Genomic DNA, 16,192 nt, shown 5'->3' on the forward strand with positions numbered 1-16,192 from the left:
CTACAAAGGGCACAAAATATCAACAAACGTCTCTTTTAGGCGAATTAAGGCCATTCTATCTAGCAATTGACTCCAATTAAGTGGTAATATTGTTGCTAACAACTTCCTTTGATACAGAGCTAAATTTGGCACTTGCTATATTTGAAATAGGTCCTTAACCTACTAGAAATAGCCTTATTTGCGCCATTTATAGCTGTTTCTGTGATATTTGTTCTGAATTTGCGCTTAGAAGCCCTTTTGCGTATACAGCCAGGCTTGTAAAGCTTTCCTTATTCGTACTGACCATGAGTTTTCTCTCGCACGCGTTTATAGTAGCGTTAAGAGACTATTATAAGTAAAGGCTAGGATTGTTTTTTCTCTTTCGGATTATTTAAATATAATAATTAATTGTATAAAGCGCTTATAAAGGTCTTATAAGTATTATAATTCTGCGCGTTATTACTTTATTTCTATAGTAGATATATATTAATATAAGTAATATCAAAAAAAAAAGAAAAATAAGGGCTACTATATTTAATAATTCTGCTTGTAATAATACATAAAACTCACGCGTAATTAATTAGCTTAGTCCGTACCCTTTATAATAGTTATATTTATTAATAACTATTAGAATAAAGAGCTTTTTAAATAATTAACTATCAAAAATAGGCAGTGGAATTTATTAATTTTTAGATATTATTTTTAGGCATCTTTATATATATTAAACTTTATCCTTAACTCTGTAGAGGCTATAAGTAGTCGAAATAGTGCTAACGGCCTTATTATCTTGCCAAACGAAGCAGAGAGTATTATTATTAATAACCTCTGCTATTATAGAGTCCTATAGTAGCTCATTTTGCTTGAAATAGCTCTAAAGATATAAAGGAAATCTGTTGGCCTTTTTGCGCGTTATACCTATGCAATAGACCCTTATAGTTAACAGGCACTATATAATAGATACATTCAGAAACAGATTATCTAAATAAACGCAGAATTTGAGCTGTTTTAGAAGCTGTTTAGCCATATTACGGGATATCTCCGTAATAGGGGTATGGTGCTGCTATAGAAGCAACAGAGGGTATCACCTGGTCACTAGAGCTCTGATATAGCTGTTATGATCGTGGTGAAGGAGTGGTTGAGGCTATCTAACAGCTATGGAGGGGTAGAAGGATAAGGCGCAGGGCGCCAAGGCGCGCGAAGCCCTGCCCTAATACCCCTTCGGGGCATTTAGCCAGGTTACTACGTAACAAGCCAAGTATAGAACAAGCGCAAATGTAAGTGCTAACAAGGTGCGCTTAGCGCCTGCGAAGTATAGGCGTGATTAGCTCATTTTTATTCCCTTCTTAAGCGTTTTTGTCACGGAGTTAACATGGAGGCCTCCTGGAGCCTAGATGGAGTCGTGGTCCGACTCTCTCTAGGGCATCTGGATAAGGATTAATATACTATTCCAACTGCATTCAAGTAACTTTGGTTACTTGGGCGTAACTCTTTTGTGAAGTTGGATCACTATCTCAGTTTTAACTTTATCTATTCTAGAGTGAAATAACCAGCTCTAAATATATCTATAATTGCTAATACACTATAGCTTGTAGCCTGTATCAATAGGCTTGTTCTTTAGCTTAATAATATGCTTCAAACAGCCTGCAAAGGCGACTATAGCCTCGTTAATAGCGATATAAGAAGAGGGATAAAAGGAATTTCGATAAGCAGTTTGAATGAGGTCAGTTATGCGTTGAATTCGATAAAACCAGGGTGTATTTAGAGGCGCAGGAGCACTATTTGTACTGAAAAAGCGATGAACAAGTTCGAATTGATCTTGACTCATAAATTGATCTAGACTGTGTAGTTTCCAATAATCCGTTCGTACTATTAAATAGTACAAGCCAAAATAGAGATTTATCCCTATGAATACACGTATTTCTGCCGGCATAGTAGATACCTAGTGACATTTCTCGAGGAAAGGAGGATTTTGTAATTTGAACGCGGCGTATTTGTTGGTTTCTTCGGAGAGGATTTCCACGACGAAATCGCTAAAAAAGAGCTGAAAAAAGCCCAATTCAAATAGATTAGTGTATCGAGAAGCTCCTGCTCGATTTCGAACGTAATTGGCCTCAAAATGAGGGAGTTCTGTTGAAATGAATGTCGAGGGTTCATCTGCGCATTCTGGCGTCGGGGCAATCACTGCCAAGGCTTGATCGATTTTATTTCGATCAACGCTTTTGGAGCCAATTTTTGACCGTTTTGACTGGTTGTTGTTTCTGTGTATTGACGGAGGTGAGTTATCTCTGTATCTCAGAGGAATTTGCGTATTTCGCTGTGGTCGTAGCATAGTAAGTGGCTGAAAATTTATTTATAAAAAGCGCAGTGGAAAGCTGTGACGCTCATATGCGGCTAAAAAACCTTATTCTGCGCCAAGACGCCAATTGGACCACCCAGGGACGGAGGGGATACAGGTTCAATGGTTCTTCCAACGAAGTACGATCATGACGCGTTTTGGTCAGATACTTTCGCGCGAGGCTGTAATAGTGACAGTTCTTGTGACGTTAAGCTAATTATAGGCTTCAGCTCCTGGAATAATTAGAATGACACTAAGTGTTAAGACAAAAATTATCTGTTTATCTTGGCAAGCTATCTCTTAGTGTGGTTTGACTACTTATGACGCACGACTCCGTACAACAAATAAGATGCCAGTGAAGTTCATTCCATTCAAGCGTGAGCCATAATTTGCCGAGTCCTTCTTGAGATAGAGATTTTAAGCACCAGTACTTCCGCGTCAGCCTTATAAAACGTGTTAAAAGGTTGAGGACAGGTAACCAGCATCTCCGTGTCGTGAGGGTGCGAGAGGTGCCTACTCCTGACCAATCCAAATGAATGATTCGTTTTCTACCTGGATGTGGAGTGAGGCGCCGACATCTATGTACCACGACGGAACTATCTAAGTCGACACCTGGTGGACAGCAATACCAAGCAAAATCTAGATAGCAGACCATTGGCTGCACACCGACCCCGCAAGATTTCACTCGCCGCGCTCCTCTAAATATCTCTCTTGGTCAACGTGACTGGAGAAGTATACGTATGCCTCCCTTTGATGAGGTAATATGCCACCGCAACGACCACGATGGCTGTGTACATGACCGCAGCCCAATTCATGGTCTGGAGCGTCACAGGCGTGTAGACAGGCCAAAATAAGAAGAACCACAAAGGAATAAGGAAAAGAAGCGCTCCTATGTTGACCGCGACGCCATATTTGCCCAATGTCCATCGCCGTCTTGGAAGTGGCTCTCCACGAAGTCGTTTATGCAGGACGCATGCAATGGTAATGAAGTATGAAGATATTACAGAGACGCCACCAAGAGAGTTGATAGCGTAGAGCGCAGTGGTGGAGCCAATGTTAATGCATGCGAGTAAGGCACTAACGCAAAGCGACACAAGTACAGCGCGGAGAGGAATATTCCATCCGGGGGTAACCTTGAAAATCATGTCAATTATAGAATACAAAACATCAAACATCACCTTACCTGGGAAAGAAATCCAGAAAATGGTAGACCTCCATCACGCGCAAATGACCAAATCTGTCTAGAAGCCGTGGCCACTTCGCTAATGCAGCAGGAGATGCAGCAAATGATGATGATAGCCGTCATAAGATTAGTGAGCGCAAGGCTTCGAGTGCTATTATAAAAAGCCTGAATAAAAGGATATCCAGTAGGTGATTCTAGAAGACTTGTAACGTCACCCATAGTAAAAACAAATGTAGTGGCCATGATGAAACCCATAGCGGCATTCAGGCCTAGAGACCACATGATTGCTTTCGGTAACGTGGATGATGCATCCTTAATCTCTTCAGCTACTCATTCAGTAACCAAAAGTTAGATATGAGTTTCAACAGAGAGAGGGTCTGCGTACCCATATGCACAGAGCAATCATATCCAAGCAGACAGCCAAACGGCGAAGTCAGACCGATCATAGTAGACAAACCAGTAGAAGGCCAGCCAGCGTTGTTGCTGAAGGTAAAGAGAATATCCCGCGCATTTGCTCGAGGACCTAGGACCCACATTGGTATAATAACGACGAAGAGGCCGGTCATGTGGATAATAAGAACGATGCCCTCAATCAAAGGCAGTCTGGTGGCCAAGGAAGTATTAAAGATAATAGAAAAACTGATAACGGCGATAGCTAAAAGCGTCCCATGCCAGGCCTTGAATTCGTATTTCTCGTCGTTCAGAACTATCAAGCCCTGGATGATGGTCCCAACTATAAAGGCAACGCCTGCGAGGAAGACTTGCCAACCTGTGGCGCACAGCCAACCTTTACCCAATCATTAATGAATTGAAACATCTTCTTGGCTTATATAGCAACATACCAACTAGATAGCTCAATGGCTTTTGTATCGAGGGTGGGGCAAACTCTGACACCCAGTGATACTGACCTCCGGCGGTAGGAGCCCTGGTAATGGTCGTTTCAGCATCCTTACCAAGAAGGATCGAAGAATCACGCACATCGAAGCCATCTCAGCCATGCTTGCATAAACCAGGGACATCCCGATGGTGCAGACGATGAAACCCCAGAAAAGAGTTCCCGGTCCTCCATTCAGGAGCACAATGGAAATGAGCCTGGGACTTGGTGAGTGGTGGGAAAGATGGTGAACAATAAAGGAGGGACCGTGGTCGTACGCTAACAGAAACTCCCAGGTGCAGATAACGGTGCTTGCGAAGCCCAGCATGGTCACAAATTTGAAATTTCGCTGCGCAACGAGCGTCAGCTATGCGAGAGGGCATTCGAGGTCGCTTGTCTAGATTCATGGCAGGCGATAAACTTCATCACCTACCCGCAGCACCTGTTTTTTCCCAAGAGTGCGCATGTCCTCCCTGTCGGTGGCGGTACCCCTGTACTTGGAGGGGACGGTCGAGGAGACAATCTCATCCTCACCGAGAGCCTCAGACTCTTGAGAGGTCTCATGTTTGACTCGTTTCAGCGAATGAGCGAGAGTCTTGTCTTCGAGAATGTTCATCGTGACAGCGGTTGGTGAATTCGAAATGAAAAAACCTTACAATGGCTAGGGCAAGGAGAGGTGATGAAGGACGAAAAAGAGGCGGGGGAGGTGGAGGTCTAGACTTTTGTTGGGAACAAAGCTGTGCTGCGGAAAGGGGAGTACAATCAGCTGATCAATCAATCACTCCAAGTTTAAACTGTACGTACGTCGTAGTAAACTCATGATTGTACACCGTACTCGCGTCAATCCACAAGAAAGCGGATATCACAAAGGACGGAAGGCCCACAGGCCTACTCGCTAGGAGGGTGCCTCGTGCTTAAGCTACTACGGCTACAGGCCTAATTTTTGCACCCCCCCCCCTGGTCAAAATATCTTACAAACGCGTTTTTTACATGCGCATCCCTGTCAGCATCCCTGTCGCTATTTTGCACGAATTTTGTCATTCTGCAAATTCTACGAATTCTACAAATTCTATTAATTTGATATGGATACTAATGAGTCTGATAGACCCTCTACTCCTCCTTATTCCTCTTATTCCTCTCATTCTACTCGAGATCAACGTTTACAAATTCAAACTCTATACGACGCAGGCCATACGTACAACGAAATTCGTCAGCAGTTACCAAATCTCACTCTATACCAAATCAAATATGCTATTCGCAATCGATTAACACCTAAAAAACATACTAGGCGACATTCAATTATTACTAAAGAAGAACTTGAGCAAATTATTGCGTGGGTTTGTTCTTCTGCAGCTAATCGACGTACACCATGGATCCAGATCCCTCTTGCTATGAAGATCAATATCGGATGGTATGCCATTCGAAATGCTCTACGAAGAGCAGGCTTTTCGCGTCGAGTTGCTCGCCGCAAACCTCCTATTTCCGAAAAGAATCGAAAAGCGCGTTTTCAATAGGCTTCTGAACATGTCAATTGGACGTACGAACAATGGAAAAAGATACTATGGAGTGATGAAACATGGGTTAATAGAGATCAACATACTAAAACGTACGTTACTCGTCAACCTGGTGAAGAGTAGGATCCTACGTGTATTATTGAACGTCATCAACGACGTAAAGGTTGGATGTTTTGGGGTTGTTTCAATGGCGATAAAAAAGGTCCTGGTATCTTTTGGGAGAAAGAATGGGGTACTATCAAAGAAACAACATATCAAGAGCACATCGTACCTCTCATCGATAACTGGATACAAGTAAACAGCAGCGAAGGATTGATATTTATGCAAGATGCGAATTTGGCTTTCTGCAAGGGTCATTGGCGCCCTTGTCGTGGCGTACTTCAGCTTGTCGAAAATCTTCCCATTTTGCCGCTTCTATATCCCTCCTCTCCTGTCAGCTCGACTTGTGTTGACTGATGCGTTTCCGCCTTTCGTGGGACAGAGTCGGAGCCTTTGCTGGAGCTATAAATCGGCCTAGTAGTCCATTTCATATTTCTGTGCCACTCTATCATGACGCCGTTGATCTGCGCAGCATGCAGACTCCTCTCCTCGTCCTCTTCACCCTTCTGTTGTGGCCCACCGTTGTCAACATCAACGGACCTTGTTGTCGATGCTAGCCCTTCACGATGTTCTCGAAGCTTCGCAAACAAAGAAGGCATGTCCGCCTGCATCTTCTCATCCTGCACCAAGTCCACGGAGAAGGGTGCAAAAATTAGGCCTGTAGCCATAGTAAGCAAGAAAGCATCGTGGAGTAGATTTCACCCTGGCCAGTGGCGATCCATCGCACCCATTGTAACTGTGGAGCCAGCAAGGGGAGGACCTGGACCCGAGTATAATCCTGTTTCGGGGAAGTCGGGTGTAGGTAGTGCCCGAGGAAATCCCTGCTGGAAGCTCTGTCCCGGCCCGTAGTGCTCGACCATCAGTGCCGCAATCTTGGCCTAAGAATTCTACCGAGTGACTGCCCACTGAAGACATGGCGGCTTCGCGGTCCTTCGGTCCGGAGGTCTACTGTGTGGGAAGGTCCGGGGGTTCATCAGCCAGGCCATGTTAGCTTAAATTCTACTCGGGTGCCGCCGCAAAGGGGCGTTCCTTCGTATACAAGGGTAGACTCTTGGCACCAAAAAGAGATAAAGAGATAACTCAATGATAACAAGTCTCAGCAAGATGCATCAGATGCACTGTCCAATTTTGTGCCAAATCTATCGTGTCAGTAGATTACAAGATGATGATTCTTATTTCAGTCATTTTTCAATTTGAGCTCAGCATCCGTACAAACTATGCTATATACTACGGTATGAGGCAGAAGTAGCCATAGCTCGGCGCTAGTATCTTTACCGGGAGACAGCCTGCAAACGAAATAGCTAAGCCCTGCATAATTAAGCCTAGACATCAATGTGGCGCTGTGTCAGAATTAGTTGCTACTAGCGCCGAGCTATGGCCACTTCTGCCTCATACAGTAGTAAGGAAGCATCTGTCACGCTAGAGCGTATTTGTCGGCGGCACTGAGTACGCTAGTCGGTGCCACCGAGAAATGAGTCCCAGGTTCCGATAAAGAGCCGTTGCAGAAGCAAGAATGACCAATGAATCTCTGTAGATCGAGCTTTAGAAGGGGATGGGGATGCTGACAGAGTTCTGTAAGCGAAAATTTGTACATCATTACTTCTCGGCGGCACTAAGTATATTAGAACTACAAGGTGCCGCCCAGAAGTGATGAGAAACCAGATTGGGTTTAGATTGATACAAATGCACTGTAATGAGCAATACGCTATTCTGTCTGTTATTTCACCAGGTCTTTTAGTTTCCAGGTATTAATTACGTTTCTAATATATCACTCAAATTACACAGTTTTCATCCATGAAAGTTGTTATCACTCTTATGTTACACACAGAGCCCCGAGCAAAGGATACAACACTAAGGATTTGTACAAGATAGCCATAACAAGGAAAGAGAACAGGTTCAGCTCTAACGAAGAGGATGTACGGCATCCATTGGTCACATACCCTGGTCTACACACTATACCCAGTAGAGCAAATCACTTACTTCTGGGCGGCACCTCGTATTACTTTGTCTATGCCAATATTTCTAGTTTGGTCCTTTTTCTCTAACAATAATTTCTTTGTATGATCGATCCTTATCACTCTTAAAAGGGACAACCAAGTACCTCGCGTGCGTCATCGTCATGATTGTAATCAAGAGACTGAGAATCTGCCTTTACTCCGTACACTCTCAATGAATCTTTTTTGAGCAATATTACTCCTTCATCTGATGTCTTCATTCTTTCCTTGTCTTCCTAGACTTCATACGGTTTCTAATCACGAGGAGGAAAGTTAAGTTCGGAGCCAGGCGTGCTGTTTCGCAGTCTTGTGTCTCCACCTGTTTCTCACCGTCTGCGTCGCGTCCGGTCTTGCTGCAGTTTGACAAAGTGAAAGACAATTCGGCATGTCCGAGTTTACTGTTCCCGCAGGAAATGCTCCCCCTTTTGCCGTTGTGACTGCAACAGATCGTACAGGGTGGATAATCATCACGTTGGCATATGGTCTGTCCTGGGTGTTGCTGTTCTCTGTTATCAGAATATGTATCCGGTTGACAATCGCTCCCCCGTTCGGCCTCGATGATGTCTTTCTTGGTTTAGCCACGGTCTGCTTCCCCTTGAAATGTTATCGGCGCCCTCAAGGGTATATCGGTAGCTGACCAACTTTTATAGATCTTTACAATTGCACAATCCTCTACCACTCTTTATGCAGCCTCTCGCGGGCTAGGCAAATCCGTGGAACTTCTGAGCCCTGAGGCTCTTACTGAAGTCCAGAAGGTCAGCATGCACTACATACCAACCTCTTCACACGCTTCCTGATCCGGGCTAGTTGTTTTACTCAAGCACAATTCTGTTGAATTTCGCTCTTGGCCTTTCAAAATGTTCCATCGCAGCCCTGCTTCTGCGGATGACACCAGTGAGAAGACAACTGTTAGTGTTCAAGGGAGCTTTGGTCTTTTTGGCCACTTGGACGGTTGCATCTATCCTTGCCGTTGCGCTGCAGTGCAACCTATCACACCCATGGGTCCTCGTGGGGGAGGAATGTCCGGGGATGGTAGGTCAAACTACAAGCAATCTCCTCCGACTGTTGAATGGCTTACATCTTCAACCTGTCAGTTCCTGCGATGGAAGATTGTGGAAAGCCTCGATGTAATCACCGAGCTCGGTTTGTTCGCCTTGGTCCTATATTTGGTTTGGAATGTTCGACTACAAACAATGCAGAAAGCTACTGTCGTCATTGTTTTTGCTCTTCGACTCCCGTAAGCTTTGGCTTTCTTACCTACCTGCTCCTGCTTGGTAATCCCTTTTCTTTCCACATCTCCCTAATCATCTGTGACAGGATTATTATGATCATAGCCTTCCGCATTGCCACTTTCGATGAGGCGGGCTACACCACCAATCCAACCTTGGACGAGACCCTCTTCATCATCTGGTCCCAGGCAGAGCTAGGTTTTTCAATTGTCGCCGCCACACTTCCCACCCTACGCCGGTTCATCTCCGGTCTTGCAACCTACTATGGCGCGCTCAACCAGAAGAAAGCCAATGAGGGCTCGACTTACGAAATCCGACTCGAGGGTGAAACCAGCAAAATACCCCTAGCATCCGTCACCAAGAGCGTTGATCACGAAGGACGCCGTTTCGCTCAACCCGATACCCAACCCAACGAAAAACAGCCATTAAGAAACTCTATCCTTGGGAGAGCATCAAAAAATGGTGGCTGCAGCGCGTCGGATTCCAACCAAGACTGCCAAATAGGCAACAGAAATAACGAGCAACAACCCCTAGGCGAGTGGGGAAACAGAGGGGTTACAGCAACACACGTGGTGGCGCAGGATTCCAACAGCAGGGGGAGCAATGAAAGTCAGCAGATGATTATAAAAAGTATGTCGTGGGCAGTTGAGCACGAATCGAATTGGCCAATTTAACCAGAGCAACTCGTCGCAACCTCGGCAACTTGTAAAACTTTCCTTCCGGATATCCAAGCCAGCATCCAAGTAGTTAGAATATAGATAGATTGTTCACACAATGAGCCACCCTCGGCAGAAGACTTATCACTTGGTATCGTCGGTGCCAAGCTTTGCTAGGTCGTCGAAGCCTGAACTGTGTAATTCCTAGAATCGAAAGTGGTGTCATTTATCAAAAAGTGAAAAGAACAAGAACCGGCATCTATTTTTGCCATGGTCAGACTTACTTTTAGACAGAAGCGTAGATACTGAAATAAGTGTTAAAATGCACAAGACTTTGCTACATGGCACGGATATAGTAATGAAGGTGATCATAGAGTCAAGTACGCTGATGGTAGCGTCAGAGTCGAGCGGTTCTGATGTCCATACTTGCTATTTTGCATCCACCTTTCTGTCGCAAAAATTGAACTTCTGTCTATCCGGTCAACGTAGCCGCTGGTATCTACTCAAAATCGTGTAGGTTCCGACATATACATGTCTCATTCGCTCGTGGCTATGGCTATAAGGTGCGCTTGCGTCTACAATGACCAATCAGAAAAAAGTCAGGTTCCACGACAGCAAGGTGGATGAGACTCTGAAATTTGTTGCTCTGGTCTGCTTATTATCTTCTTCATTTTCGAAAGCGTCCTCATTGACGCTGCTATCTCTATCCTGACCTTGTCGTTGAGTTTCTTGATCAATGGAATCTATCGGGGATGGCTTGCCTTGATCCGGAAGCCTGGCCAGGTGCGTTTATGAAGCCCTGAACGCCCTCTTGTACTCGTTACCCCCTTTCTAAACGTATCATCTCCCTTAAACTGAAAGGAGATAGCCTTGGTCCATTCACGAACCATTTTCTGTGATAAATCACCCTATGTTTGTAACCAGGCTTGTTGCGCCTCCTTGGGATGACTAGGCGCTCCTCCTATTGTTGTTCCTTTCTTTACCAAATGTCAAACAAGCTCACTGGTACGGAGATCTGGTGTGTTCTCTGGTGTCAAACGTACAAGGCTATTGGTTGGCTGTACGAGAGATTGCTGTTGGTGGTCTGTGCGCGCTCCTTTTTGTCATACCTCTTGTTTCTGCGTCTTCTGCAGGTTTTGAACGAACAGAGCCATTTCTTCTACTTCTACTTGAGGTTGGCCAAGTTGGCCGAAGACTCCCCTGTGGAAAGGGTTGTTACCCCCTTTCCCGGGCCGGCGGGATGAGTGAAATATGCACCGACTTCCACGAAGACGCGAACTACTCCCAGGTCTCTAATCTCTGCAGCAGCCTGCAAGACAGTCCCGGAAACCTTTGCGGCGGCAGGCTCCTTTGAATCTGTTCCCGCTTCTAGAAGCTCGAGGGCTCGAGTCTTGTCACAGCCGCGCACGGCTGTTGTCAGCCAGAGAGCATCACGCTGGAACGAAGGGGATAATCGCTCGGGATGTGTTGGGAGGGGTATATTCGCGGCGGTATATTTGGCGAGCGGTATTTTCGGCGTTTGAATTTAATTAGTGGATTGAATATTAGTGTGCCAAGGCTGCAGCAGATTATGCCAAGACATACCACATCAAAAAAGTAAATCAAGATAACTTGAAAATATGGCACGACTTCTACCTATCGTCTCGATCGGTTTTGCTATCATTTCATGCCACACTGGCATTGACGATACTTGATTCAACCTTTAAAGCTCATGAAAGAACAAATCCACCTTCAAATCTGCATGGACGAAGGCTGATATTTCAGTTCCAGTTTACTGCTTTCAGTGATGCGGCAATTCAAACCTCGTTAGCCTTGCCAGTGCCATTATTTGTCCATCTTTCGAGTGGACATGCATGCCGTTTTCTCCTTCACGACAATTCCAGACCCTTTTCTAGTGTGCTCATAATTTCGACGCTCCCAGCGAATACTTGCTGGTTCAAGGGGACAGGAGAAAAGTGACTAAAAGAATGATCTTGTCAAGATGCGGAAATTAATAGGCATACCTGGGCAGAGACATACAGTGCAGTCCGTTCCCACCATACCACGCTGCCCATTCACGTTGCCGAATCGAAATCCCCGGACCATGGTTGTTTCAAATGACTATCAGGTTTAGACAAGCGAATTGTGCTGGAATGCATCTGTGTCGTCCAGCACCGAATGGCAGGTAGGGACTCTTCGCTCCAGAGGAGACAATGCCATAGCTGTAGTCGACCAGATCCCTGGCGTCACCTGGCTGTTCCACCGTTCGGAACTCCACGACTCCCGATCCTCGAAATACTCCTTTGATTTGCTTGTTACCAATGGTGACGCAAGGAGAGTGTGGGATCGAGGAACCACCCAGTCAGTGCCGGGGATCGAGAGCGGATTCTTGACCTTCCGCAGGAGCGTATGTATTGGAGAGTGAAGACGAAGCGTTTCCTTAGAAACCTGTTGCTGAAGCCTGAGTTTGTCCATATCCTCGTAGCTGAGCGGTGGGAATCTTTGCGCTTATCATATATTTGCACTTGCTCTTGGTAGAGATACTCCGTTGTCTCAGGAGACGCATATAGGCTCGTGCACCTGTATGATCGATGAGAAGGCGTCAAGCTTCATCCAGGAAACCATCCTGGTAGCATGGAGAAGTCATGCTCTATCTCTTGGTTTACCAGATTAGACTCTATGGCTTCATCCAGAACACTGCTCAGCTTTTGCATACTGGTCGTCCTGGCCGGTTGATATATTTCCTCAGCTCTTCTAGCTCAATAAAATTCACTCCTAAAACATCGACAAGGAAGCATCATCGTCTATATCTGAACCCTCACAGGGTTGTCTTTGACAAAGGTAGGAGTCTTCGTTCATCCAATCTGCATGTTCTGTGCAATAGCCTGTTGTTGACCTTCTGAGAGGGCTAATTGGCCGCGTTTAATATGCGTAATCCCTGCGTTTCTGCTGCTTCTAATTGGTCAATTTCCGACGCAATTTCGCGAGGGGGTGGGAGTGGGGGGGTAGGCGGGGGGACATCGTTCTACGCTCTCTACCCCCGTAGCTATCAATCAACTTGCTTCTCTACGCACTCTGCACAGCAGGTTGACACCTGTCCATAAGATTGCTGGACTGCGTGAAAGGCTCTGAGTATATAAATAATGCTGAAATAAAAGGGGAAAACATTGAGAAATTGATACAATTATAATCTAAAACTGAGCTGTTATGAAGGTATTCGAAATGGACATCAACTGCTAGCTGTCTGCTCCAACTTCAGATACGCATTCCGTCGCTGCAAGGCGCTCTTGGAGACCACCTGTATAATTCACAGTAAGGCCAGCGCACTCTTTTGCTGTACCATTGCGTCTTCAGTTTAATGTGCTATGCCTGTTCCGAAGCATAGGATTTGAAATCATCACCTGGGAAGTCCAGTGCTGGTCTTGTGACTGCCCACATGTCCGGCTAGCTTCTCAGCAGGACGAGATAATTGTGGGGGCCGTCGAGTTAGTGGGTAAGAGGACCCTCTGCAGACAAGGACGCTACCGTCCCGCAGATAGCATGCAAGATGACATGCAAAGCTGAGATAGCAACTCCAACAGGACTTGTGTAACCTCCACCGTTTTCATTACTTCATGTGCGTTCGCACAGGACTTGGGGTTTGACCATGGGCCATCTCTACATTTTTAGCGTCGCAGTAATGCATGAGACTACATCACCTGTAACTATCCATGCTACTGGGGTTCTTAGCGTTTCTGTTGTCATGGCTATATTCCTGTGTCCAAAGGAGATTTCCGAAAGTCCGAGCTGCTGTCCAAACCTGCCAGGACTTGGTGACCCCGTGCCACGTCGACAGATTCACAATGGTTCAATATGTAGGTTCTTTTCTGAACCAAATTTCAGGGATCAAGATTCTAGGATGGGGGCCTGATTGAGCATAATACCGTGGCGCAGTAGAATGAGTAAATATCCTTCACACTGAATTGCAGGCGCAAAACCTTCTGCCAAGGCCTGAAGGTTCTGCTAATTCGATACTAATAGTGCTACTAGTAAGGATCTGGTACTAAGCTCACGTTATTTTAGGCGGTTTACTGGTAGTAAGTAGCTAAGGGAGTCAGCAAACACTGCTGAAAGATCTATCCAACAAGTAATTTCTACATACCAACAAATTGTCAAGACACCCATAGCTCAAGGCAACCATAGCTCAAGGCACCTATAGCTCAAGGCACCTATAGCTATAGCTCAAGGCACCTAGCTCAAGGCACCCATAGCTCAAGTCACCTGCTCAAGGCATTTCTAGCTCGATTTTAAACATTTGCATCAAGCAAGCGGCGGTAACACCAGCACTGCCAGATCCCATCAGATTTCCTTCAGGACCTGCACGTACAAGCTTCGGAGGAAAGAGCCTGGCTAACTCTACATTCCCTGAGTCATTTCAAACTCTGTTCCTTCCTTTCACCTTATCGACCTTATCGAGCAACAGCTCTCCCTTAATATTTTAACCATGGGTATTGAGCCCCAAAATGCCCACATAGGTTGGTCACTGTCTCTTGTGCAACGTACTGTTCACCTTCACTGTTATTCACGCAAAACCTCTTTCTGAAGTCTTGCTTCTCTCCGCTGTGGTCCAATCGTCTCTTCGTACGATTATCTTGATGTCCCTGCTTCCACGATGTTTAATCCAAAATGGGGAGCACCTCCACCTGGGGGCGACCATAACAAAGGAACAGCTATAGAAGTGGCCTCATGGGTATTCACCTCCATAGCATTCATCACAGTCATTTTGAGACTCTATGGGCGGCTGAGACTCACACGTAATCCCGTAAGGCTGGCTGCCAAAGTGCACCAGACAATTTGCTGATACTCAAAGGGCTGGGATGACTTTTGGATCGTTTTGTCAATGGTGAGTCAGGTCATCCGACCAATACTTCGAAAACATGTACTGATGGCTCTAGATCTTCAACCTGACATACACCATTATGATCGTGGTCGCGGTAAATGCTGGCAACGGAAGGCATCTCTACTACTTGAACCTGTCACAAACTACGAGTGCCATCAAATGGAATAGCATTGCCTACATCCCGGGCATCATGTCCTTCAGCGTCCCTAAGGTCGGAGTGGCCGTGCTCCTGATGAGACTCCTGAATCCCAGCAGGATGCAGCAATACATCATGTACTCGCTCAGCTACGCATGTATCGTCATCTCTGCGCTGTCTGCGGTCTTGCTCTGGCAGCAATGCGATCCTTCAGCCGGTCTTTGGAACCCAGCACTAAAGCCTGTATGCTGGAGTCCGTCAATCCTAGTCAACTATTCAATATTCGGCGGAGGTAAGGGATAATTTCCTATTCGCCAATCAGAAACCGGTATATTGACTGATCGGCAGCGTTCTCAGCGTTTACGGATTTCTACCTAGCCGCTTACCCCTGCTTTGTTCTCTCCAAGCTCAACATGAGTCGCCGGAAGAAGACTAGTCTCACTGCAGTACTGAGTCTCGGCTTCATCGCGGGGGGTATTGCAATTTCCAGATGTACTCGTATCACCACACTCTACGACCGTACAGACTACACCTACGCCACTACCGACCTCCATCTCTGGACCTCCATCGAAGGTAGTTTCATCATCATTGCTGCCAATCTGCCTACGCTTCAGCCTATCTTTCTCATCGTAGTAAGTCGTTCGCTTGGTGGGAGCAACAATGCTTGCAGCAATGAGAAGCAGAAAGGAAGCGCCTACAAGCTGAGCAGTATAGTGGTGGAGGGTAGGAGTGGCATGCGATCTGGCGATAGGAGGGGTCCAAAAGATCAGTTTGGCTTCCATACCGAGGATCTGGTCAGGGATAACGACAGCGTCGACAGAATCCTACCGCACCACTGCATTGAGAAAACGTTTGACATCCGGTTCGAGCATGAAAGTAGTGATGGGTATGGGCAGGTCTCAGAGCGTAACTCCGTGCATGAACACATCAAGCCGAAGTCGCACGGAGCATATAGGAATGGTTTTGACGCAGTCTGAGCTTGTGAAGACTTGAGAGAATGCGCGGCCGCTCATCTTGAGTGATTTGTATATATTGTTTGCATCTAGAAAAGACCAATCTTGTCTAGGTCTGAAAATACGCCTTTTACCAAAACCAGACTGAGAATCGGAGCAATAGCCACCGCACCTCAAAGCCGGAGACAAGAAATCTTTGAACGTGGTCCGAGCCGTGCGGAAGAGCGACGCCTGGTGTAGTGATGACAAAACTGATGAGAAAATTAAGTAACAGATGTCACCATTCGTTTCGTACCGGCTAATCTGTCAGCAGATATTATGCCAAGAGCAAAACATAATCATTTGAACTGGCCTACGGCGGACTATTACGTGCTAGAGCCCA

General features: G+C 45.9%; 5 protein-coding genes across 5 annotated transcripts; 2 read left to right on the top strand and 3 right to left on the bottom strand.

The window, feature by feature from the left end:
* Positions 1-3,012: 3,012 nt before the first annotated feature.
* On the bottom strand, positions 3,013-4,987 carry EPUS_09330 (uncharacterized protein; the record flags this gene model as incomplete). Its single annotated transcript, XM_007804792.1, has 6 exons — positions 3,013-3,447; positions 3,498-3,823; positions 3,883-4,284; positions 4,340-4,422; positions 4,476-4,720; positions 4,805-4,987. The coding sequence occupies 6 exons, from the start codon at positions 4,985-4,987 to the stop codon at positions 3,013-3,015; spliced, it is 1,674 nt and encodes a 557-aa protein (XP_007802983.1).
* A 1,278-nt stretch (positions 4,988-6,265) lies between these two features.
* On the bottom strand, positions 6,266-6,652 carry EPUS_09331 (uncharacterized protein; the record flags this gene model as incomplete). Its single annotated transcript, XM_007804793.1, has 1 exon — positions 6,266-6,652. The coding sequence occupies one exon, from the start codon at positions 6,650-6,652 to the stop codon at positions 6,266-6,268; it is 387 nt and encodes a 128-aa protein (XP_007802984.1).
* Positions 6,653-8,363: 1,711 nt separating this feature from the next.
* EPUS_09332 (uncharacterized protein) lies at positions 8,364-9,881 on the top strand (the record flags this gene model as incomplete). Its single annotated transcript, XM_007804794.1, has 5 exons — positions 8,364-8,561; positions 8,629-8,733; positions 8,786-9,010; positions 9,073-9,215; positions 9,296-9,881. 5 exons carry the CDS (start codon positions 8,364-8,366, stop codon positions 9,879-9,881), a joined length of 1,257 nt encoding a protein of 418 aa, XP_007802985.1.
* A 2,091-nt stretch (positions 9,882-11,972) lies between these two features.
* EPUS_09333 (uncharacterized protein) lies at positions 11,973-12,317 on the bottom strand (the record flags this gene model as incomplete). Its single annotated transcript, XM_007804795.1, has 1 exon — positions 11,973-12,317. The coding sequence occupies one exon, from the start codon at positions 12,315-12,317 to the stop codon at positions 11,973-11,975; it is 345 nt and encodes a 114-aa protein (XP_007802986.1).
* A 2,176-nt stretch (positions 12,318-14,493) lies between these two features.
* EPUS_09334 (uncharacterized protein) lies at positions 14,494-15,834 on the top strand (the record flags this gene model as incomplete). Its single annotated transcript, XM_007804796.1, has 4 exons — positions 14,494-14,643; positions 14,692-14,724; positions 14,777-15,149; positions 15,206-15,834. The coding sequence occupies 4 exons, from the start codon at positions 14,494-14,496 to the stop codon at positions 15,832-15,834; spliced, it is 1,185 nt and encodes a 394-aa protein (XP_007802987.1).
* Between the last annotated feature and the right edge of the window lie 358 nt (positions 15,835-16,192).

This window comes from Endocarpon pusillum (genome assembly GCF_000464535.1).
Source record: "Endocarpon pusillum Z07020 unplaced genomic scaffold scaffold3638, whole genome shotgun sequence".
NCBI lineage: Eukaryota > Fungi > Ascomycota > Eurotiomycetes > Verrucariales > Verrucariaceae > Endocarpon > Endocarpon pusillum.